Source organism: Emys orbicularis, chromosome 1 (assembly GCF_028017835.1).
Source record: "Emys orbicularis isolate rEmyOrb1 chromosome 1, rEmyOrb1.hap1, whole genome shotgun sequence".
Taxonomy (NCBI): domain Eukaryota; kingdom Metazoa; phylum Chordata; order Testudines; family Emydidae; genus Emys; species Emys orbicularis.
The window spans coordinates 329,365,959-329,392,202 of NC_088683.1; the positions used below are offsets into that span (position 1 = coordinate 329,365,959).

The 26,244-nt window shown below is 48.1% G+C and overlaps 1 protein-coding gene across 1 annotated transcript; it reads right to left on the reverse strand.

Moving 5' to 3' along the window:
• Positions 1-1,022: 1,022 nt before the first annotated feature.
• Positions 1,023-21,490, reverse strand: IL17D (interleukin 17D). Its single transcript, XM_065423693.1, has 3 exons — positions 21,476-21,490; positions 20,593-20,891; positions 1,023-1,341 (listed from the first exon to the last, which is right to left on the reverse strand). Exons 1-3 carry the CDS (start codon positions 21,488-21,490, stop codon positions 1,023-1,025), a joined length of 633 nt encoding a protein of 210 aa, XP_065279765.1.
• Positions 21,491-26,244: the final 4,754 nt, after the last annotated feature.

The window sequence follows — 26,244 nt, forward strand, 5'->3', positions numbered from 1 at the left end:
ACTACTAGAAAGATTTAAACCATATCAGAAAAATTAATATTACAGTTTTGTAACATTCTAGTCAATGTTTTATCAGCAGGTTTTGTCCTTGTAGCAGAGTGGAGAATTTAGCAATAATAAAGAGAGTTTATTAACTCAGTTTATTAAAACAGGGTTCAAAAAAGAACTAGATAAGTTCATGGAGGATAGGTCCATCAATGGCTATTAGCCAGGACGGACAGGGATGGCGTCCCTAGCCTCTGTTTGCCAGAAGCTGGGAATGAGCGACGGGATTGATCACTTGATGATTACCTGTTCTGTTCATTCACTTTGGGGCACCTGGCATTGGCCACTGTCGGAAGACAGGATACTGGGCTAGATGGACCTTTGGTCTGGCCCAGTATGGCCATTCTTATGTTCGTATGAGTGTCTCCTTTTATTGAGTATTATATGAATGACTTTAGCAAGTCAACACAGTTGAAAGATACTAGGTGGCAACGGTTTCCCATTTTGTAGACTCTAAATAGCTATGGTTGTAGCAGCCAAGAACATCACTTGGAGTTTCACAGTCTGCAATGTAACAGGAGGACCCCAGCAATCAGAATTACTGGCTTCCTTTCTACTGCTAACATGGGACATGTGCCGTAGTTAAATGACTTTACATAGAATTACCAAAAGGCAGAATATAAAATTATTGTAAAGTATTTGCAACCAGTAGTTTGTTATGAAAGTAGCTGGCATGTCACACGGTTATAGCACCTTCTAAAAATTCATCCAAAATAAGCAAGGATAGAATAAAATTGCGTTTAACTCTAAACAATACAAACTTAAAGCAGCTAAACTTTGAAAAGATCCTTCTTACTTGATGTGTCTTGTCTGCCATGGCTGAGTAACAATCTACTGAACACAGCCTTCGCCTTATAACTGCAACAGTTGTAGTTAGAAAGACAAAATTGTTTCCCCCCCTATTGCTATATAATCTCCTGAGTCAGTGAAATAGTAACGTGAAGCCAATGTTGTACACAGGGTTCCTTGAATGGGTCTCATTCAGATGCTGGCTTGTCATTCTGGTTTACCAACAACTTCATTTCTTGCTTATCTATGCTGGAATTGACACTGTCTGCCTCTTTTTCCTGCTCCGGTACACAAGTGCACCCCACAGGGATAGTGACGTAATCCTCTGTGTACACGTAGCGACCCCCAGCACAAGCTGAAGTGCGGCGCAAGATGACGGTTGGCATGTACACTGGGGTGCTGCGGAAGTGGAAATTCTCCTCGCCATAAATCCCAGTGAGACAGCCCTTGCACAGACAGTACGCTTCAGGAATGTATTTGGGATACCTTGTGGGATCGTAGGAAATTCTGCATGGAAGTAAATAATAAATATTCATTTCATGCTTTTATGTGAGCCAGCTGGAAACTAGTATAACAAATGTTGACATCAAATCACATTAGATAATGTGTTGGGGTTTTTGCCAGGCAAAATAGCTGTAGCTATTGCTGTCATGCTGCTTAGTTGTAAAGTGGAAAGAAAAAGTGCTGGGCAGCTCACTGACCGGATCAGGGTCTGGGACACGGAGATCTGACTTGCCTCAGTTTCTAAAACTGTCAGATCGAGACAGTCAGACACAGAACTGTTTTGAATCTTGAACTCAGCAGAAAAGTAAGGGGGCCACCAACAGGAGACTCTAACATATTCAAAGCTTCAGGCTGTCTTTCACGGGGGTTTGCTGCAGCCACAGCTTTGCGGTAGAAATATCCTTTATTACTGCTGAACCCACCCCTGGAGTTAGGCACCTTAGCCAGGTCAGCTGTTTTCCATAACCAATTAGAGAGCCTCCCCCAGTGGTTAGGGTACTCACCTGGGCTGTGAGAGGGCTGCTGCTCTGCCTGAGTTGGTGCAGGCATTTGAACCCAGGTCTCCTGCAGGGTAGGGGAGTGACCGAACCACTAGGCTATTGGGCATTCTGGGATGCTAGCTCTCGCTAGTGCCTGATGAAGCCGTTCCCATTATTTATACAAAGGGAACGGCTTCAATAGGAGAGACTGCAAAAGCTGCACCCCAGACTGCCCAATAGCTTGGTGACTAGGGCACTCTCCAGGGATGTGGAAGACTTGGGGTCAAGTCCCTGCTCCAAATCAGGCAGAGTGGAGATCCCAGGCTCTTGGGTAGTCTATGGCATGTGCCTGCCAGCCAGCCAGCCACAGAAATTCCCAAGCTGCTGCCCCCTGGCTGGGGAGTGTGTGAGTTAGGTTTGCTCTGAGCACACCTGCTGCAGCAGGCCCTGCTAGTGTGATAGGAAGGGACATGAGAATCCTGCAGGGCTTAGACGTGAGCACAGGGCATGGAGCAGCTTTGTTAGCTCTGGGACAGTGTCAGGAATTAGGCAGATTTGCCCACTGGTGGAAAGTTGGATGATTATGGGGATTTAGGTGCCTTCAGCATTACCTGGCAGCTGAGCAGGCATTTTGTGAATTTCAGTGGCATCTAAATAGGCAGTTGGCTAAGTCCCTATGTGACTCTAGTCCCAACTGCCCAACTGCCCCACTTAGAGGTGAACTGCAAAACCAATTTTATTTTTTGCCCTCTCCTGCTATTTTATGAGGTAGCAGTTGTGTATTATTTTCATAGAATAATTTTTCTGAGGAAAAAATTGTTAGATTGAGGGCAGCTTGTAAATAAAGATTAAGCCACAGGCCAACTACCCTCGCCTCCAAATCCTTCCTCAAGAGCCACTTCTGCTCTGCCACCTACAAGAAATCAGCCACGCAATGATGGGTTAGTTGTAGATTCAGGGAGAACTGACTACTTAAACTATAAGAAAAGTCCATAGCCCAGAACTCCTAGTCAGACCCTGTGCTTGCCCTGTTCCCTCTGGCAGGACCTGATCTCTGCTGAGTTGGCTTAGACTGTTTTATCAGAGGACCTTACTCATCCCTCATCTAAAAGGAAAATGAATATGCAGAATTAGACTGTGGAACTCATTGTTACAGGATGTTATTAAGACCAAGAAAACAAAAAATCATCACTAATAAAGTTTGCAGGTGACACAAAAATTGAGAGAGTGATAAATAATGAAGAGGACAAGTCACTGATTCAGAGCCATCTGGATTGCTTGGTAAACTGGGGGCAAGGAAACTATATGTGTTTTAATATGGCTAAGTGTGAATGTATACCTCTAGAAATAAAGAAGGTAGGCCATGATTACAGGATGGGGGAAATCACAAAATCATGGTACTGGAAGGGACCTCGAGAGGTCATCTAGTCCAGTCCCCTGCACTCATGTCAGGACTAAGTATTATCTAGCCCATCCCTGACAGGTGTTTGTCTAACCTGCTCTTAAAAAGCCCCAATGATGGAGATTCCACAACCTTCCTAGCAGGGCCAGCTCCAGCTTTTCTGCTGCTCCAAACGAAAAAAAAAAAAAAAAAAAAAAAAAAAGAAGAAGAGCGGCAGCACTTTGGCGGCAGCTAAATCGCGCCGCTTCTTCGGCGGTGGGTCCTCCCTCTCTTCCCCTTCGGTGGCAATTCGGTGGCAGCTCAAAGAGGAAGAGAGGGAATGAGGGACCTGTCACCGAATTGCCTCCGAAGACCCGGACGTGCCGCCCTGATACCAGACGGAGTGCCGCCCCTTTGAATTGGCCACCCCAAGCACCTGCTTCCTACGCTGGTGCCTGGAGCCGGCCCTGCTCCCTAGGCAATTTATTCCAGTGCTTAACCACCCTGACAGTTAGGAATTTTTTCCTAATGTCCAACCTAAACCGCCCTTGCTGCAATTTAAGCCCATTGCTTCTTGTCCTATCCTCAGGTTAAGAAGAACAATTTTTCTCCCTCCTCCTTGTAACAACCTTTTATGTACTTTAAAACTGTTATCATGTCCCCCCTCAGTCTTCTCTTCTCCAGACTACACAAAAACCCAATTTTTTCAATCTTTCCTCATAGGTCTGATTTGTGACTCTGAAAAAGACTTGAGGGTCATGGTGGATAATCAGCTGTACATGAGCTCCCAGTGTTACACTGTGGCCAAAAGAGCTAATTTGACCCTGGGATGCATGAACAGGGGAATCTTGATTAAGAGCAGGGAGGTTATTTTATCTCTATATTTGGCACTGGTCCAACTGCTGCTGAAATACTATCTCCAGTTTTGGTGCCCACCATTCAAGAAGGCCGTTGATAAATTGGAGAGGCTTCAGAGAAGAGCCACAAGAATGATTAGAGGATTAGAAAACATGCCTTAGACCTTGTCTACACTGGCAAGTTTCTGCACAGTAAAGCAGCTTTCTGTGGTGTAACTCCTGAGGTCTACACACTGCCAGCCACTTCATGTTCAGAACCTGCACAGTTACAGCATTGTAACAATCCACCCCGATGAGAGGCGTAGAGCTTTCTGCACCGGGGCTACAGTGCTGCGGTGCCAGTGAAGATACCCTGGTCGATTACAGCGCTGTGATTGGCCTCCGGGAGGTGTCCCACAATGCCTGTTTTTGCCTCTCTGGTCATCGGTTTGGACTCTACTGCTCTGCCCTCAGGTGACCAACCGTGAGCCCTGCCCCTTAAATTCCTTGGGAATTTTGAAAGTCCCTGTAGCGATGTGAAGACCCACCAGTTCGGCGCCTCCTGCTGGTCGTCCTGGGAATTAGCTCTCCAGCTCTGGAACGCCATCTGTTGGCCGATGTCCCGCTTGCCGCTGGCCCCCATGTCCCTCCCGGACCCCGGTGCCCCTTCCCTTGGGGTTCTGCCCTCTGCAGTACCCCCACAGTCTCTGGGTCACCTCTCCCAGGGGAACCCCCAACCCTCTATCCCATCTTGTCTCAGGGGCTACTGCCAGTCTCCATTTAGCCCCCACTCACTGGGGCAGACGGCAGTCTATAAACCACTCATCATTGGCAAGGGGGGGTTTGGACCAGCTGCCTTTGCCTACCCTGGGCTGCACCTCTGCAACCCCTGTACCTGCTTTGGGCCTTCAGCAAGGCCTCAGCCTGGGGAGTTGCCAGGCTGGAGCTCCCCAACTCCTCTGGCCTTCCCCCAGCCCTGCTCCACTCCAGGTACCCTTTTCTCCCAGGCAGCCCGGTTCTTCTCTCTCCAACAAGAGAGAGAGACTCTTTTTCAGCCTCTGACTCACAGCCCTTTTATAGGCAGGGCCGGCTTTAGGAACTGCGGGGCCTGATTCGAATACCCGGCGGCGGTCCGGGTCTTCGGCGGGTCCTTCACTCGCTCCGGGTCTTCCGCGGCACTGAAGGACCTCCCGCCGCCGAAATGCTGCTGAAGACCCATAGCGAGTGAAGGACCCGCCGCCGAAGACCCGGACCGCCGCCGGGTGAGTAAAAAAAATTAAAAAGGCACCTTAGGCGTGGGGCCCTCTTGGGCGCGGGGCCCTCTTAGGTGCGAGGCCCGATTCCGGGGAATTGGGGGAATCAACCTAAAGCCGGCCCTGTTTATAGGGCCAGCTGTGGCCTGATTGGGGCGTGGCCCCAGCTGTGGCTGCTTCCCCAATCAGCCTACCCTATTGGCTCCCCGGAGCAGCCCTTTCCCAGGGCTGTTTTAACCCCTTCGGGGCTGGAGCAGGCTAACTGCCCCACTACAGTCCCCTTCCTGTTTTCTTGTGTGCGGTGGTCTCAGCGCATCTTTCCAGGTGACCATGCCTGCTCCACGCACCAGGCGATCCCCCGCTTGGAGCAATTCCGAGGTGCTGGACCTCATCAGCATTTGGGGAAAGGAGGCTGTTCAGTTCCAGCTGCACTCCAGGAATTATGATAGCTATGGTCAGATTTTATAATGTATGACAGAAAGGGGCCATGACTGGGACACACTGCAATGCAGGGTCAAAGTGAAGGAGCTGCGGAATGCCTACCACAAGGCACAGGAGGCAAACCGCCGCTCCGGTGCTGCACCCATGAGCTGCCGGTTCTACAAATTGCTGGATGCGATACTCAATGGCAACCCCACCTCCAATGCAAAGGCCACTGTAGCTACTTCCGTGGCTCACTTATCAGTCAAGAGTGGACCAAGCCAGGAGGAGGAAATCTTGGATGAGGATGTGGAATGGGAGGGGGACCCAGAGGCAGAGGAAGACTCGGAGGTCAGAAATGCGTGCAGCCAGGAGCTCTTCTCTACCCCGGAGGAGGCTAGCCAGTCACAGCTGTCAGAGCTTGGCGAAGTGCAAACAGGAGAGGAGGCTCCTGGTAAGTGGATTTGATTTTGGGAATTACTGAAGTGAGTTGTTGGGGGCAGGAGGGTTGCAGAAAGCAGGCTTGTGTCTGTATGATGCGCGTACCACCACATGCCTAGTCTGAGCGGTGGAACAGGGTGTTGATTGACTCCCTCACTTCACAGGAATCTGAGATCTCCATGAAACTCTCAAGGAGATACTGGGCAATCTGCTGCTGCAGGTTCTTTGGCAGAGCTGCTTTGTTTCTTGCCCCATTAAGGATAACCTTCCCACGCCGCTCTGCCGTCACGGGGTGGGGCGGGGGTGAGGCGACTATTGCTGCACACAGGCGAGCTGCATAAGGTCCAGTGCGGAAGTCGCAGTCTTGAAGAAGACCGTCCCTTGATTCCCTGTTCACCCTCAGCAGTGAGATATCTTCCATAATAAACACAGCCTGTGGAAAATGTGGGGACAGAAATGATTATAAGGCCCCCCCCTACAGTGCTGGCTCTCCCCAAGAGCCACGTGCTCAGTGTACAGTACAGTCCTGGAACACTGATTTACCCAGCCCCTGCGATTACTCACCATTTTGGGGGTCTTGTGGCTCATGTGTGCTTGCCTGGGGTCAGCCAGTTAGTAACAGTGTTTTAAATCACCGAATCAGTGGTCTCTGTGTTTCAAACAATACTGCTCCTGTAAAATGTTGCATTTTGGCTTCACAGATATGACCGTGGGAGCCCAGCCTCCCTCTTTATTATTGCCAGCTGAACGGCTGAGCAGAATTAGAAAGTGGCCATGAAGAACTAAAGAGGACTTTCTTCGTGATGTCATGATGCAGTCCATGGCTGAAAAATAAGAATTGAAGGAGTGGTAGGATAGCGAGAAGAGGGACCAAAAGGAGAATGCGGTGCGCCAGAACGAAGCCACGGAGCGGCTCTTAAATGTTATGGAGCTCCAAGCGGACATGCTCCAGGAGATACCAGCACTGCAAACTGAGCAGCTCCACGCCCACCCTCCCGTCCCAGCCGGTGTCGCAAAACTCTTTTCCATGCGCCCTCCAGACACCGCCAACACACTCTTATCAACCTCCTGGCTCCAGTCTGTACCCGCTGCATTCCACTCCTCCCCCGTCACAGTCCAGCCCTGCGGACTCCCAGTACCCACTGCACTCAAAACCCGTCCCTCTGCAGTTTAGCCCTGCTGAAGTACAGTACCTGCTGCACTGTACTCCAAAGGAGAAGATTGGATATGATACTTGGACATACACAAATCTTTAACTGTCCCGGGACCCCACCTCCTCCTGGGACCCTCCCCTCCCCCTTCCCCCTCAGTGCTGATGTGTTTTTTTGTTTGTCTCTCTCCTCTGGTTGTTGTTTTTTAATAAAATAATTGTTTTGGTTTGAAAGCAATCTTTATTCTATTAATTGAAAGCAAACAGAGCCTTGCAAAGCAACAGGCAATTTTCTTAAATCTTCATAGTGCATCGTCTGCACCAATCACAATCACCTCCTAGCATTACAAACACTACACTATTAGTGTCTTTCAGCTTCAAATTGCTGCCTCAAGACCTCCCTGATCCTTATGGCCCCGTGCTGTGCCCCTCTAATAGCCCTGGTCTCTGGCTGTTCAAACTCAGCCTCCAGGTCCTGAGCCTCTGCGGTCCAGCCCTGAGTGAAGCTTTCACCCTTCCCTTCACAAATATTATGGAGCATACACCACACGGCTATAAGCATAGGAATATTGTCATTGGCCAGGTCCAGCCTCCCATATAGGCAGCGCCAGCATGCACAGTCATTCTCCACTTGCTCAGTCTGTTGTTGAACCACGCCTTGCTGCTGTCAAGGTGCCCCGTGTATGGCTTCATAAGCCACGACATTAAGGGATAGGCAGGGTCTCCCAAGATCACAATGGACATTTCGACTTCCCCTATGGTGATCTTCTGGTCCGGGAAGGAAGTCCCTGCTTGCAGCTTCCTGAACAGGCCAGTGTTCTGAAAGATGCGTGCGGCATGCACCTTTCCAGACCAGCCTGTGTTAATGTCCGTGAAACACTCACGGTGATCCACAAGTACCTGGAGAACCATTGAGAAATACCCCTTCTGATTAATGTACTCGGTGGCTAGGTGGTCTGGTGCCAGAATTGGAATATGCGTTCCATCTACCGCCCCTCCGTAGTTAGGGAAGCTCATTTGTGCAAAGCCATCCACAATGTCATGCACATTTCCCAGAGTCACGGTCTTTTGGAGCAGGATGTGATTAATGGCCCTGCACACTTCCGTCAACACAAGTCCAATGGGTAGACTTTCCCACTCCGAACTGGTTAGTGACCGATCAGTAGCAGTCTGGAGTAGCCAGCTTCCACAGTGCAATTGCCACATGATTCTCCAGTGACAGGGCAGCTCTCATTCTTGTGTCCTTGTGCCGCAGGGCTGGGGTGAGCTCATCAGACAGTCCCATGAATGTGGCTTTCCTCATCCAAAAGTTCTGCACCCACTGCTAGTCATCCCAGACGTGCATCACAATGTGATTCCACCACTCAGTGCTTGTTTCCTGAGCCCAAAAGCGGCGTTCCACTGTGGTCAGCACCTCCGTGAATGCCACAAGCAATCTCGTGTTGTAGCTACTACACGTGGCGAGATCAATGGCACACTCCTCTTGCCTTTGTAGTTTAAGGACTAACTCCACTGCCACTCGTGACGTGTTAGTCAGAGCGAGCAGCATATTGGTCAACAGTGCGGGATCCATTTCTGCACACTGAAGAGGCAGAGCGCGCAGTACACAAACCGTTGAAAGATGGGCGCCAAATGCTGACGGAAGCACAGGGATTGCTGAGATGCGAAGCAATGCATCACGCGACCCCCTCCGCCTTCCTACAACTCTTAGCAGAAGAGAAAAAGAGACAGAGGTGCTCTGTGGGATAGCTGCCCAGAGTGCACCACTCCGAATACTGCTGCAAGTGCCGCAAGTGTGAACATGCTATTGTGCAGGCAGCTGACACACAACAGTGGTTTCCCTTCAGCTCTCTCTGAGCGGCGTTGTAACTGCTGGTGCTGTAACTCTGGCAGTGTAGACATACCCTAAGATTGAGCTCCTTGAGTCAATCACTATATTTAGCTTAACAAAGAAAAGGTGAAGGCATGACGTGATTAGTCTGTAAGTATCTACACGGGGAACAAATATGTGATAATGGGCTCCTCAATCTAGCAGAGAAAGGTATAACACAATCCAATGGCTGGAAGTTGAAGCTAGCCCAGTTCAGACTGGAAATAAGGCACACATTTTCAACTATGAGAGTAATTAACCATTGGAACAATTTACCAAGGGTCATGGTGGATTCTCCATTACTGACAATTTTTAAATCAAGATTGGATGTTTTCTAAAAGATCTGTGCTAGGAATCATTTTGGGAAGTTCATTGGCCTGTGTTATACAGAAGGTCAGACTAGATAATCACAATGGTCCCTTCTGGCCTTGGAATTTATGAATCTATGAATAAGAACTTAGGAAGAGTCAAAGACGGGTAGGATGTTTATTCAGATAATAAGAATATCCAGTTATAATAGTTAATGGTAAAAATAGAGTATTGGAAGGGAGGTAAAATCTCATGCTTCAGGATTTAAGCCAATCTCTAACTAAAAGGGATCATGATTAGACCTTCATGGAGGGCAGGTTACCTTACATCTGCTTACTCTGGGGTTCTTGTCCCTTTGTCTGAAATACCAGGTGCTGGCCACTGTTGGAGACAGGGTGCAAAACTAGATGGACCACGAATCTGATCCAGTCTGGCAACTCCTGTGTTCCTATAAGAGAGTTAAAATTTCCCTCTTCATTGAAAAGAATGAAGACATTTACTCATGTGTAATGCAAACTAATCAGGTAACTCATTACCTCCTTACATTCTCTAAATTAACTAGTTGTAAGCTGACATGCTGGACTTCACATTGGTTTCCTGAACTACATTTCCCAGAATGCCACAGGCCTAGGGTCAAGGGTCACACCCACTTCCCAGATATAAAAGCCGCAGCCTGTTGGTGTATCTTTATTTTAAGGAGTATGCTGTTGTGGGTAGACTACAGGGATCCCCCTCAGACAGAAACACAACTGATTTCAACAGCCCCATAATAAGGTAAATTTTGGCAATCGATGCATACTTTGGGTTATACCATATGGTATGTTGTTGTCTCTTAAATGTTGGCTTTTCCCACAGAACATAAATAACTCCTTTAAACTCAAATGTCAACAATGTTACAGGCCTTTTGCAACCTTCCTCTTTCTCCACTATGCCTGCTCTCTTTCTCTAGGTAATATCTGTGTTTCAAGATTACCACAAGTCAGATTTGGGGCCAGCAAAATGGGGATGATGAATAATCTTCATCTTTTACATTGATATATGTAAAACCCTCACCTCACACTGAACTATGACCAGTAATTTCTATGCCACACGATTTAGGCTGTTATTGGACCCCATGAAAGCACTTCATAGAATATCAGGGTTGGAAGGGACCTCAGGAGGTCATCTAGTCCAACCCCCTGCTCAAAGCAGGACCAATCCCCAACGGTTCCCTCAAGGATTAAACTCACAACCCTGGGTTTAGCAGGCCAATGCTCAAACCACTGAGCTATCCCTCCTCCCTACTTCTTCACTGGCTAATAGAGGCTTCTTGCCCCATGCAAAGATATGAGTTTTTAGTTGTTTTTTACCTTCACTGATCCACCCTGAACTTTCCCCAAAAATATCCTCTAAGCAGAGGGGTATATATTCTCAATTGCATGGTGTGGGGGAAGGGCACTTGGGAAAGATAGATTGGATCAAAATGGGTGTTGTATGGAAAGTGTCTTACAATCTGAACTGTGGGGTTGCTACCTTAACTCCATAGTAATAAAAGGAATGGAAGAAATCTGAGCTGATTCTGAGCCAAAGCCTGAATCCAAATTCTGGAAAGGTTTTGGAGCCAGACCAGAACTTCACGGCTGGTTTCTCTCCATAAAATAGGCTGAAGCTAAACTCTGCACCCAAATGTCCCTGAACTTTGAATCTGGATCCAAGCTTCTGAGGCTTCAGCCCAAATCTTAATAGGAAACCTTTACTCTAAAGCCTCATTGTCTTTCTGTGCTTTGTCTCCTTTGGTTTGAATTGCTCAGAGATCACCAGGGCTGCTGTCATGAAAAGTCCGTCAGCTTTAATGTCTTCCTTTCATACAATCTGTGCCACTGCACACCTGTTCCTGTATTCATGTGTAGAACCTGAATGTTCACGTACAGGGTCCATCTACATCCTCAACTGTGGCAAATCAGTGTAGCTCCATCGCTCATAGGATTGCAATTCATAACATACTTGTTTCTTTCCCTAGAAAAGGACTAAAAATGTTTTGTTTATAAGAAGTATCAGTACTGAATAGGTTGGGGCATGCTCTAATTTCACATGAACGCTTTCCCACATGTGACTAAAGATGTGACCATGTAATCACTGTGTTATTGGTGGTTAATGCTAACTGGCCTTTAGACAGCAGTTCAAACATACAGAAATGATCTTCTGGCAGTCAGCTGTACACAGATGCTGTGTTTAAAGTTTGTTCTAAATAAATTTAAATTCCCTACTGAACTGAAGCAGCTGGTGAAATGTGACTAGTTTTTGGCTTTGCTCTTTCTTGTGACCCTGTTGAGTGCTTTGAGAGCTCCCAATGAAAAGCAAACTTCCTGCTGTTTGCTTAGTATGATTGCAAACTTTGAAAGGCCACTTTGTCAGAAGGGGCAACACTTGCAAAGCATTGACTTGTCTAAAGATTTGGTTGTCCTATAGTGCTGTGCCTGTAGGTGATCTTCATAATCATACTTTATCACTTTATATTGCACTTTACAATTTCCGAGCGCTTTACATGCACTCGGTCAGATTCAGTGCTGGGATGAGCACCTGCAACCCCGCTGAATTGCAAAGTCAGTGTCAGTGTGTCCATTCACACCAGCAGTCAATTGCCCAATATATATGTAAAACAAATTAAGTGTAAAGTGAATTAACTAAAGAACCCTAGCAACACCTCCAGTAGAGAAGTAGGTATCTCTCCATAACAAAACTAGCACCATTGAAATCTCCATCCTGTAAATTGTTCAGAATGTTCAGTAATGGGAGGATGCTCTGCATTCTAGAACTCTGATAAGGTCCAGCTGATCATTACACAGATGCATTAAAGTAAGGATCTGATTAATAGCAGATTTGTGTTCTGCGGCGCCTCTGTGCTATTTCACTGTATCATACGATAATGCTGAACTCTGTAAAATATCCTGGATATGGTGCTTGAAAAAGTCAATGGAAGTTTACTCACAAGAAAAATCCCTTCCCTTGTATAATTTTTTTTTAAAATACTGCAGTTTTTTAAGCCAGCCTGAGCCTGAGTTAGCAAAGATGAAGATGGATTTCCTCCTGTAATTCTTTACTAGAATTTTAAATACATGAGCACTAAAACTGGCATTTTTATAGAGAGAAAAATCATTTGTAAAAAACAAAACAAACACACTAACAAAAACCATTATCACTTGGGAGAGGGATGACTGAACATTAGATTATAATAAGTGTATGAAGAAGATGGTATTAGAAAGTAAAGGATATTCATCACCTTCTCTGTATGGAAAGCGGGAAGCAGGAGAAGACTCCAAGAGGAGATCAAATCACAATTGGTGCTGCTGTAGCAAAATTCCATCTGACTCCTACCTTAAATATTTTGTGGTACTAAGTGTTATTCAGCAGGACTCAGCGGGGGACTAGGATGGCCAAGAGGAACCCAGCAATTTAGCTCCTGTTTAGGAAATTTTGGAGATGTTTGTTAATATATTCATCTTAGGGTATATCTTACTATGTAACCCACTGCTGAAGTAATAACCTGAAGTATGTTGTAAAAAGGAGATGGTGATTATTTAATTAGCAATGATAATGAGCCTGATATTGTACAGAACACAAAAATAAAGGCAGTCTAAGGCCTCAAACCTGCTTCAGGATCCACTAGTGGGGACACTTTCCCCCAGGCCTGGGGGCTGCAGAAGCTGATCCTGATGCAGGATTGGGTCCTAAGAGACAGACACAGAAGAGGCTATACAGGGGAATCCAGAGGTGAGAGGGACTTCATGGTTGTTTTTGTGTAATGTATCTAGCCACTTCTTGTGGGACTCGGAGAAATGGATTTTTTGGAGAGACTTGAATACATTCCTACCAATCAGCTATAAATGATTATTACACTATTTATATACTGGAGGATAAAAACAAATCTGATTAATACACCTGCCTTATTGGAATGCCTCATGCACCCACAACTAACTATTGGGTGGACGTTTTGCCATGGATGTCAGGGGGACCAGGATATACCATGATTCCTAGACTGAAGATCAGATCCTGCAAACATTTAGTTGTGTGTAACTTTACTCATTGAGTGGCTCTGCTCACATGAAGAAAGCTGCTCATGTGTCTGTCGATACAAGTTTAGTGTGTGGGGCTTCTCTTACTTTAAGTGAGCGCAGCCCCTTCTGTTCAGGGCAAGCAGCACTTTGCAGGTGGCAAACCAAGCACTAGTACCAATGTTACTGAAGCAGTGCTAAACTTGAGCAATGACCAAGAAGCACAGGCCTTGCCAGCTCCTCCTAAAAGCAGATGTCAGTTGACCCCAATGCATATTCATGTAATAGCCTTAGAAAGGAAGAGCAGTTCCTTGAGTAGACATATGACCCTCCAGAGCATAGGCAACCTGCAGGGCTCACTGTTCACAGGAGCTCTTGCGGTAAGCATGGATAATTCTGGGCCCCATCTTGTGAAGTGCTCAGCAAATCCAGTGAGATCCTGAGCGTGCTCAATTCCCATTGACTTTAATTTAGTGACTTCAGTTTACTGGCTCTTTATAGCTCTGCAAAGTAACAGTGATATGGGTAATTAAATTTCATGCGACAGGTCGTATACTGATCTTCTTTGGCCAGCAGGATGGGATTTCAATATTAGGCAGATGTACTTTTATGCATCCCTCCTCCAACAACCTCCCCCTGAAGCACCACGGGTTAGGTACTGCCAGCAGCGAGATCCTGGACCAGATGGGCCTATGGTCTGATCCATATGGCAACTCATGTGTTTCGGAGGGGTAGCAAGCCAAAAATGATGTAAGTCTTGATGTTTGTATAAGCAAATGAAGGACCAAAGGATAGGAAAGCAGTAATAAATGCAGAACAAAGACCAGGGAAGAGGCTGCAGATGGATCATGCATGCATCCTTACAGCCTAAGTTGATTGCTTTGAAAATATATCTGTGTAGATGGATATAGAATTACACACTTGGATGAGGGGATGTGGTAGGTGAGTGTCAGACACTAGGATTTCAGTGCAGCATTTGATTCTTTCTCAGGAACTCTTATATGACAAATCCCAGGTGGTTTGGCTTGGAATGCTGTCATGTGAACTGAGAGATTAAATAAGGAACTGTGATAAATGTCAGTGTGCTGAGCTGGGGGCAGGTGTCCTGGGAGGTACTGCAGGGCTTGGAGCTAGGCCTGGACTGACTTAACCTCTTCATTATTCATGATGGGGGATAGAATTAAGGATGGGGGTATAAACAGGATGTTAATGATAATGAAATCTGCAGATGCTGCTGCATTGAGAGCTGCTGCAAATACCAAATGAAGACAGAGAAATAATACCAAAGATCCCAGACAGATTAAAATCAGGGGCAGAAACATAAGTTTGGGAAAAACTAAGCTAATGCATCCGGAAAGAAAAAAACAATCTATAATGTAGCTCTTGAATGGCAGAGAGAAAACTGGAGAGCACTAAGGCTGCTAGACGTCAGGGTGACAGTGTGTTTGTAGCAAAATCTGAGCGTTTTTAGACCTGCATGTTCAGTGGTATCATGTCATAGAGTAGGGGAAGGGACAATCCCTCTGCATGCAGCGCCAGTGTGATCATACCTTGGACTCTACACTCACTTCAGGGCACCCTGCCACCAGAAAAACACTGGCAACTTAGCGGAAATTAGAGCAACAAATGATGATCAGATTGATGGTGGGCAGTGGCTTGCAAGGAAAGTTAGAGAGAAGCTAGGCTAAGAGGCTGCTAAAGTGGGGATGATCATTATCTACAACAGGGGCGGGCAAACTTTTTGGCCCAAGGGCCACATTGGGGAATAGAAATTGTATGGTGGGCCATAAATGCTCAGAAAATTGGGGTTGGGGTGGGGGGGGGGTGAGGGATCTGGCTGGGGGTGAGGGCTCTGGGGTGGAGCCAGAAATGGGGAGTTCAGGGTGCGGGAGGAGGCTCCGGGCTGGGGAGGGGGGGAGGTGAGGGGTGTGTGAGGGGGTGAGGGCTCCGGCTGGGGGTGCGGGCTCTGGGGTGGAGCTGGGGATGAGGGGTTTGGGGTTTAGGAGGGTGCTCTGGGCTAGGACCGAGGAGTTTGGAGGGGGGGGGATAAGGGCTGGGGCGGGGGTGCAGTAAGGGGTGCAGGTTCTGGCTGGGGGTGCGGTCTCTGGGGTAGGGCTGGGGAGGGTGCTCTGGGCTGGGATCAAGGGGTTTGGAGAGCAGGAGGGGGATTGGGTCTGGGGCAGAGGGTTGGGCCATGGGGAGAGGCTCAGGGGATGCAGGCTGTGAGCGGTGCTTACCTCAAGCGGCTTCGGAAGCAGCGGCATGTCCCTTCTCCAGCTCTGCACGCTGCCCCGTCCGCAAGCGCTGCCCCCACAGCTCCCATTGGCGTGCATAGGCGCTGGAGCGGGGCCACGCTGGGTCCAGGAGCCACGTGGTCTGGCCGCCAACGCAGTGCCCCGGCCAGAGTGCTGGAGAGAAGTCGAGCCGTTGGTGCAGCTCGCGGGCCAGCTTAAAACTGCTTGCAGGCCGGATTCGGCCTGCAGGCTGTAGTTTGCCCACCCCTGGTCTACAATGACTCAAAGAATGAAAAATATCAAGGAGGGAGAGGAAATATTTAGGGTGGCACTTGCGAAGCTAGATAACCACTGCAACAACTTACCCAGGGGTGTGGTGGATTCTCCATCACTTGAAATCTTTAAATCAAGACTGCATATCCTTTTAAAAGATATGCTGTTGCTCAAACAGTTACGGGCTGGATTCAGGCATTACGGGGTTAAATTCTATGGCCTGTGATACACAGAAGGCCAGACTAGATGAGCTAATAATCCCTTCTGGCCTCAGACGTCTATGAAATCATAGGCTGACATTAAGAATTTACAGTACCATAGACAGTAGAGGACAAGAGAATACATGTCTTAAATAAGATAATACATTTTTATTGTTTATCTTATGATGGCTCCTGGAGCCCCATTATAGTAATGATCTAATAAAAGACTGAATATCAGGCAAATTTTCCTGCCAACTAGATCTAGTTTTAGGCAGTGAATGCTAGGTCTCTGCATCACTGGGCCAGTAGTTTGCAGCACAGCCCCAGGATTCCCCTCCAATCATGTATTATTTTCAAACATTCTTTTGCCTTCATTCTGAGCTCCAACTGAAAATTTAAACTAAAAATAAAAAAACAGTTGTTATAAAACATGGGGGGCTTCTCTGTTGTTCAACACTTTCTCCCAAGCTGCCCCTCAAGGTTGGGAGGTGCTCCCCAAAGCCACCTCTTTGTCTTCCTTCAAAACCCTCTTCAAAATTCTCCTTTGCCGTGATGCCGACAAAAAGTGTAAGGCCAATGACATGCAGAGACCACTGCCTCTCTCACTAACCAATACTATCTCACTGTTTCCTTGTGCTCCCTGTCTGACTGTATCCATCTGTTGTCTCTTGTCTTATACCAAGAATAGCTTGTAAACTCTTGGGGGCGGGGAGTGTCTTTTTGTTCTGTGTTTGTACAGTGCCTAGCACGCTGGGGTCCTGGCCCCTGACTGGGGCTCCTAGGTGACACAGGAATACAATACTGTAAATAAATATTAAAAGTCTAGGGTTACTTGAATGGCTAGAGAGAGAGGTTGGAGCTGTCTGACTGGCACAGTCTGAGATGTCTGGAGGAGAGGGCAGTGGATTTATGGCTTTATGATCCCCGTTTTCCTAAGACTGGCCCCATTCCTGTGATTGGTGCTGGGTGAACAGACGGCTGTACCTGTGCTGAGCTCCACTGAAGTCAAAGAAGTCTGTCCACACAGACACGATGGCGGAATTGAGGCCTTGCTTTGTTGTTGTTATCCCAGGTAGAACAACATCCTGAGAGGACCAATATATGGCAGAACAAATGGGTGTGAGTTAGTTAAGTTATTGGTATATGCTATTCTCAGCATTTCAACATATTTGGGGTTTCTGTGTATTTTTTATGTAGCTATAAAAAAAATCCTCAATGTTTACAAGAAAATGTAATATTCCTAAATATGAGTTTGTCTATAAAGGCCTCATTGAGCAAATGAACTGTTTTTATCTCACATGGGATTATTTTTTGAGCTAAAAACAAGCAGGGAACATGCCACAAAGTAAATATTTATTGGAGGTCCTTAATGAGGTGGTATTTTTATCTTCAAGCCTGCTGCCCGACTGTGACTTTGTCCTTTACTCAGAGCATCATAACAGGAGCACGTATGAAATTTAAAGAGAAATACAAGTTCTTTTGGGTTTGGGCTTGTTTTTAACTCTCTATTGTTCACAGTCTCCTTTTAGAAGATTGAAAATAAAGGACCCAGTCCTCCATTCCTTCTTCAGGCACAATGCCCAGAGAAGTACAGGGGACAGGATCATAGCTTGTTTTCAATGCTTTAAAAAACTCATTTTATTTTACTTCCTTGTGTGTGGCCTGGCATCCTGAGAGAGAGAAGCCAACTCCTTTGCAGTGGGGAATGTGAAGGTACCTCCTTGGAACATCATAACTGTACACATGGCACACATTGCTCTTGGATGCATTTTAGATCCCAGGACAGGGTCTGGCTTAAGGATACTAACTGCTATGAAATCCATGGATCTCACTGTTATGCTGTGTCCACACACACACTTTCACTACTAGTTTTTAAAAAATATCTTTGTTACTCAACAGGATTATCACCCATAGCCCCATGGGGGTTTCTGACCTAAATCAAGGCATTGTGAAAGCACAGGGCCTCCTGCCTCCTCATCCTGATCTTTTCTGGATTTCTCAAAATCACCGAGTTTCAGTGGGAAAACCCCTTCTGTCAGAGTGAGAGTGGCTGCCCCAAAAGGAAGGATCAGATAGCATTACCAAACCCCTACACTGGAGTAATCTACACAGAAGACAATGTGGACCTAAATTTCAGTTTAACTTTCAGATTCCAGGCTGTCTTCAGGGCCAGCAGTCAGGAAAAATACCTTTTTATTTCTGAGTTTCAGATATGGTACGGAGGATCTTAAGAGTCAAGCATGAAGCCCCATGGTATTGCTGATACTGAGGGTTTGTCTCCACTACCAGCTAAATTGGCACTGCTGCAATCGATGCAGCGGCGTCAATTCAGCGGGTCTGGTGAAGACGTGATAAGTCGATGGGAGAGTGCTCTCCTGTTGACTTCAGTACTCCACCTCCCTGAGAGGCCGAAGCTGTGTCAACAGGGGAGTGTCTCCCACCGATCTAGTGCGGTGTAGTCGATCTAAGTTACATCGACTTCAGTTACATAACTTACATAACTTAACTAGTGTAACTTAGATCAACTTATCTCGTTAGTGTAGACAAGGCCTAAGTCATCATTTAGAGTATAACTGCACTTTAGGATATGGTAGCTTTTCTTTATTTAGTAACAGATTTTTTTTAAGTGTACAGTAATGTCTCTCTCTTTGAGGAAATCATTTTAAAATATTAATGGTTCCCACCATTGTTGGTGTTCTGCTCCTGCTTTCTTCATAGTTTATTTTTTCTGCTAAAGGCCAAATGCCTCCTAAATGTTTAACTTTACCTTGGATTGGATTTCCTTTATTTATTTTCAGTGAAATGTTAGGTAATCGAGTCATGTTTCCACCCACATTTCTCTCATGCACGTATCTGTTATTTCCTGCTGTAACTGAAAAAATAAATGTACTGAAAATTCAGAGCTCTTCACTGAAGAGGTTACTGTCCCTTAGTCCCAGTCTATGTCGTTATATCAGATTCCTGCACTGTCCTAGGCTCTGACTGCCAGTCAGATGCTTCTTTTCACAAGGTGCAGTTTATTAAACAGGAAAGATTGTGTAATTTGTAACTAACGTTCCCTTTCCAAACGGCATCTATATCATGTCCGACCTGGTATAAAGCTTCGTTTCAATGAGGAGTGTAAGAGTGCTCCTAAACTACAGGCTGACTTGACCAATTGTGGGTGTGTACCTCCATGGAACAGCTGCAAAATTATGGGGGATTCTTGGTGGCAGTTTTACAGGAGAGAGTTGATTCTGCATGGGGCAGTTGTACCATGTGCCACCTTTCGGATGGTGGTGAAAAACTTTCTATTTAAGAAAAAAGCTTAATGTCAACTCTATTTTCCTGTTTCAGAGTAGCAGCCGTGTTAGTCTGTATCCGTAAAAAGAACAGGAGTACTTGTGGCACTTGTTCACTTCTCTTTCTAGCCTGTTTTATGTATTTCTCTTGTAGCTTTATATTTTTACCTCACACTGCACTATTTTATAGCATATTTTAATTCTTTAAATCTCTTTGTCTGTTTTTTTTCTAATATCTTTTAACCACTGCGCTCCCCAAGATGATTCCTCACACCTCAGGATCAATGCTACTGAACCCAGCCTTCGGCCCGACACTTTGTTCTTCCGTCACTGCAGAGCAGCAGGCCAGGCCATTCACACCCAACTGCAACATCAAAGGAAAGTCAAAGTGACTCCTGAGTCAGCACTGACAGCAGGTGGGGAAGTGAGTGGGCTTCAGCCTTTTTCTTGGGGGGGGGGGGGGAAACACGGGACCTTGACATTATTGTCAATGTTAGGAGTAAAATCCTGGCCCCATTGAAGCCCATGGCAAAGCGTCCATAGGGCCAGTATTTCACTCCAAGAGTTTACACTCTTGTGTGTTCCAGCATCACTAGTCCATGTGCAAATTATTGTGAGACATTCTCTTAGAGACTGATGCTCAACACATCTCTGTTCCGGGAGGCTTGTCTGAACGGAGCTAGGTCCTTACATGAAAAGTAGAATCATGCCACAAAGGTACAGAAACCTTTATGCATGTTAATTAAGGAATCTCAGGTTTTCAGAGGCGTAGATTTTAAGCCCACAAGGGACCGTTATGATCATCTAGTCTGACCACCTGCATAATATGGACCCATAGAGCCTCACCGCAGCAACTTCTGCATCAAGCCCATAACTTCCTACTGAGCTAGCACTTATCTCCCAGAAAGACATCCTGTCTTAATTCCAGCCTTCCTTCTCTACCTGCCTTTGTTGTGCTCTGTGCCAGGGGAACAGCTCTGATCTGACAAGAAACTCAGCCTGTGAAGAAGACCATGGCAGCGGTGGCCCCATAATCCCCACACTTGGCTTGTGCCACCCTTGCGAATGTAGCAAAGTAAATAAGGGCTCTAGTCACCTGTAAGACCAGGGGGAGACGCTGTGCAGGTTGATAGGGAGGCGGTACTTTTTCTCACTGGCTGCTCTGCCCCCTGCCGGACAGCTCACGTTATGGTCTTTCTCCAGCGGTTCCAGCTGCAGGGTGTGGTGGAAGGCGCTGAGCATGCCCGCGGTGAGCCTCCCATACAGCTGTTCCAGCAGCTCCTCCGGCCGGTCGGCGCAGGTTCGAGTCCGCACCGGGCGCCTGTTCACCTTGAAGGCCTCGGATGTGGGGTGACCCAGCCCAGCGAGGAGAAGAGCTGCCAGCAGCACCCAGCCCTATAACAACACAGCGAGAAACGACGCTTCCTCGTGGGCTGCTGCCTCCTGCCCGCCACGGCCGCGCGTTCCTATGGCCCCTGCCCAGCGGCCGCCCCTGTAATCCCCGGGGCCGGCGCCGGGCGATTCGTGGGAGTTGGGGGCACGTCTCTGTCCCCGAATCCAGCGGCCCCCTCCCTCCTAGAGGAGCCCCCACTGCACAGCGCTCTCCGCTCCCCTGGCGCCGACCGAGATCGCAGCTCCGCTGCCTCCAAATCCCCCTGCCGGTTTCAGCTCATCCCAGCCCTTTGGAAACGCATCTGATCTGTAGCGCTGCAGCTTTTACTGCCCCCTTCACCCCCCCCCCCCGCCCCGTAACTCTGGCTCTGAATCAGCCCGCGCCAAACGGGAACGAGCCCCAACGCATCAGCTGGCAAAAGAGAGTGTGTATATGTGTGTGTGTGTGTGTGTGTGTGTGTGTGTGTGTGTGTCGGGGGGGGGGGGGGGCGTTGATCGCAAGACAGAACCACAAGTGTCTGCCCGATCGTCTGCTTCCCCTGGCACCGTATAACGGAGCCGACCCGTTGCCCTCCCCCCGCCCTTACCTGGCCTTGCTGCATGGTGGGACTGGGCTCAGGCGAGCCTGGCCGCGGGAGCTCGCCGATGACAGCGCCGGGGTGTTAGAGACCCGGACTCGCTCGGTGGAGGAGCTGGAGCGAATGTTGGACAAGTGCCCCGCGGCTCGCTGCAGCGCCCCGGGCCCCGGGTGCCAAGAACATTTTAGACGCTCACAGCGGAGGCTAATTTTCAAAGCCTCGAGCTCGCCTGTCCCGGCGTCTGGGGAGGAGTGGGGAGGGTCAATGAGCCCCTGTCCGAATATGGCAAGCACCCAAGGACGCTGCGCTGAGCAGTGCCAGGAGAAGGGAACAGCTGGCTCTACCTGGATCCTGCCAGATGCTGCCCATGTCAAAAGCCAAGCCCCTAAATTGTACCATCAAAATAGAGACCCGGCTTAATTGCCCCCGATGCTCCCAAACCCGCGCCCCACTGCATCCGGAGCATAAGCACTGCAAAAACCCGGATCCGGCACCTGGATCTGCTGGATCCCACCAGGGCCGGCTCTAGGTTTTTTGCTGCCCCAAGCAAAAAAAAATTTGGCTGCCCCCCCCGTCCCAGCCCTGGGCTCCTTGCCGCCCCCCCCCCCCCGCCGCTCAAACCCTGGGCTCTCACCCCCCAACCCCCTGCCGTCCCAGCCCTGGGCTCCCCCTTACTCCCCCCATTGCCCCCCCCACACACCTCCTGCCGCCCCAGCCCTGGGCTCTCCCCCCTCCCCCCGACCTGCACCCTCCTTCCGCCGCAGCCCTGGGTCACTGGTATCTCGCTCCCCGGGCAGGTCATTCAGCAGGAATTTTGGATGTGCACAGAACACAGACAGGATTGGTTCCCATATGGTTACAGAACTGCGGTAAAGTGGAACAATTTTCAGCTTGTGTGATTGGAGGATATCTGGATGCATATTATAAGACTGTCCTCCATAAATGAGGAAAAGTTGAGGTGCCTTTATTATTCTTTTGTTTCACTCTTTCTTTCTATGGGGAATTTGCCAATGCGATATCACTGTCTTCCTTTTAAACAAACAAACAAACAAGGCAATGGCTGTTGAAAATAGCAATTCCAGTCCTAATAACCACTGGGAAGCATTTCTTGCTCAATTTTATTCTACTTTTTCTACAGCAAGTTACAGTGGATCAGTATATTTGATTTGGGAGAAATGAAGTAACTGAGCTTGAGCACTCCTGAATTTTGAGGTGTTCAAATCTGGAAGGCAGGTGCTGGGGGGGGGGGAGGGGGCTGTGGCTCCGCAGGGGAGCACGGCAGCATGTATGCAGCAGCGTGTCTGGCACTGCACGAAGCCAGACACGCTGGTCTGAGTGGCACGGTAAGGGGGCTGGGAGGTTGGAGAAGGGGTAGGGGGTTCCGGGGGGGGGGGCAGTCAAGGGACAGGGAGCAGGGGGGGTTGGATGGGGCGGAGGTTAGGGGGGCAGTCAGGGGCAGGGAGAAGGGGGGGTAGATGGGTCAGGGGTTTGGGGGGGCACTCAGGGGACAGGCAGCAGTTGGATAGGCATGGGAGTCCCAGGGGTTTGTCAGGGGACAGGTGGGGGGTGGGGTCCTAGGGGGGAACTTGGGGGGGTGTCTCAGGAGGGGGCAGTTGGGGACAAGGAGAAGGGAGGCTTAGATAGGGGGTGGGGTCTCAGGAGGGGGCAATCAGGGGACAAGGACAAGTGGGGCTTAGATAGGGGGTGGGGTCCTGGGGGGCAGTTGGGGGTGGGGTCCCGGGAGGGGGTGATTAGGGGACAGGGAGCAGGGGGTTGGATGGGTTGGGGTTTCTGTGGGGGGCAGTCGGAGGGAGTGGATGGTGGCAGGGTGGGGCTACCCTCCCTCCCCCACCATGGAGTGTCCTATTTTTTGAATATTAAAATATGGTATCCCTACCCTTCCCAATGCAGCTCTCCATTCAAAGCAGGCTGTAGAATGAGGTCTCAGCTTCCTCACTCCCTCCCCCTCTTTCCTGTTGGTAGTGGCCAAGGGAATGCTGGGAAATGTAGTTCTTTCCCTGCTCCAGGGCTGGCTCTATAGGCAGGGAGCTAACCAAGGAACTACAACTCCCAGGGCCCCCTGTTGGTTCTCAGCTCCCATGCTGGATCCCTGCCACCCCTGCAAATGGGCTGCCCCAAGCACGTGCTTGCTTTTCTGGTGCCTAGAGCCGCCCTTGGATCCCGCCATATTTTGGGCCCTAACCTGCAAATTCTAATGCTTGAATAGGGAACATGTCCAGCTGCTCCTACTGCACGTAGTAGTTTGGAAACAGGCGCGAGCACCACAAAAAAATCAGTGATGGCCCCTGGATCCAGATGGATTTGGCGCTTTTGGGCCCCAAATCACAATCTGTACAATCATGGACATGGAAAACAAACCGAGCCACTCCTACTTCACCTGGGCGCGGCTGCATCATGGTGCACCGCACATGTACCGCATGGATCCTGCTGATTCTAACATTCAATTGAAACGTGTTTAAAATGAATCTGAAAGATGTCTCAGTCCCCGGCACTGCTTTGAAAAGTTCACTCAAGAGCCAACTACTGTAGCTACCACACATAATGTGATCAGTCCCTCTGCAAAATATGTGTGTGAGGGTTTGCAATTTAGCTGTATCTAGAAAGATCAAGATAGGAACTCTGGGCTGCTATCGCTTCCCTGGAACACAGTAGCTTGGAATAGAGTCCTTTAATATACAAGATCCTGGTCTAACCAGAAGGTAACACTTTGTGGGCCTAAATGGAAAAATAGGTACAGCTCTCCTGGGTCCAGGCCCATATGCGGGCTTTTCAAGTGTGGCAGCAGGCTCATTTCATATGGGGCCAGGAGCCGCTGGGCTTGGTCTCTATGTAGTAGAATTTAGAGGTTTGTGGCCCCCAAAAGTCTGCATTTGGCATGGTCCAGGGGTATCATATGTTTCTGCATTGCTCTTGCATGGAGTTGTGCCAGAACCTGCGCTTTCTATTATCTATTTTGATGGTAAAGTTTGGGGGGATTGATGCCCCAAAATAGTAGGACCCAGCAGGCTCCAGGTGCTGGCTATGTATCTTTGCAGAACCACTCAAGAGGGGTGCATTGGGGGGGGGGTCTGGATTTTTTTTCCCCAGTAAATTTGGAGCGGTTGCACGTCTCTATGTAACTGGGATTGGAATTTATAAAACTAGCTGGCTGTAGGCAGCAGATCTATCTTGTTTGTTGTGCTGCTGTACCACTTTGCTGAATGGTCTGGATTTTTGGTGCACTAAGGGCTGCTTCATTTTTCTTGCATTTAGCCTGTAGAATTGGGGGACATAGGGTTGAAAGTTTGGCAGGATATGTACAGTATCCAAGGGGGGAGGGATACCTCAGTGGTTTGAGCATTGGCCTGCTAAACCCAGGGTTGTGAGCTCAATCCTTGAGGGGGCCACTTAGGGATCTGGGGCAAAATCAGTACTTGGTCCTGCTAGTGAAGGCAGGGGGCTGGACTCAAAGACCTTTTGGGGTCCCTTCCAGTTCTATGAGATAGGTATATGTCCATGTTTTACCATTCCTGTTGGGCTGGGAGGCATCAGCATCCAGATTTTCCTAGTGAAGCAGAAGTGGCTATGTTCACTTTCTATCTATTTTGCCTTGGGACCCAAAATTGCCCAACTGGGGTTTTGCAGTGCACATGCTCTAAATTCCAGAATATATATGTGCACTAGGAGCAGCAAGGCTAATTCTCTATTTAGGCATTTGAATTTGGGGGCTTGATGCTGAAAATGTGGCTGGATCTAGGTTTTTGTAACCCTCCTGCACTAGCCTCCATTGAGGTAAGGATTGTTTTGGTGCAGAGCCATTTAGAATTGCTCTTTATTTGGATGGTATAATTTGGGAAGTTGGGCCAAAGAATGGCAGGATTCAGACAGATCCAGCTTTTATCTTTTCCCAAAAAGATTATCAGAAAAGCACTTTGGAATTGCTTTCAGTCTACATTCATACGGGAGAAATGAAAGGAACAGGTAGTTTATACACGTGCAGCTCTACAGGTCAGAATAGAAAGATTGTGTCAGTGCTACCTTCAGGGTATGGATGGTGGAGATTCTAAGCAATGAGTACAAGCCTGGTTGCAAATGGCTGAAATAATTCTTAGCGACCATAGACTAGGATCAGCACTTCAGAGCCAAACACCTTAGAACGGGATCTGAGCTTTGCTGCTTGCCCTTGCCTTTAATGATTGTAACAAACCCTGGATCTATTCTATATGCATTTTATACCACAGTCATGACTGTAGTCTCTTGCACAGACAAGATTTACCCTTATTGGAGGGCGTTCCCTTGTGCCGGAGGAGTGAAGTTGTTACCACAATCTTCATCCTGGAGCTTTAGCTAATCTTTTAGATGCTATGGAGCCTCTTTTAGACAAGGACTGAGACTTTGAACTTGATTTGACATTCTGTGGGAAGCCAGTGTAGAGAGCAGAGGACAGGCTTGGCAACAGGTCGTACCTCAATGTGGCTGAGAGGAAGTGCTGCAGTGTTCAATATTACTTGACGTTTCCTCAGTGCTGAAGGTTTCATGCCCAGGTATATTGCATTGCTGTAATCCAGCTGAGAGGTGACTAAGGCTTGGATAACTGAGGCCAGTTCATTGTCCACCAGGCTGGGACAGAGTCTCTTTGCTAACCAGAGACGATAGAAAGCATTGCTTGCAGATGCTGCTATGTGAAAGCTTAGTTTCAATGAGGCATGTAAGAGTGCTCCTAAACTACAGGCTGACTTGACCAATTGTGGAGGTGTACCTGCAACCACAGAAGACTG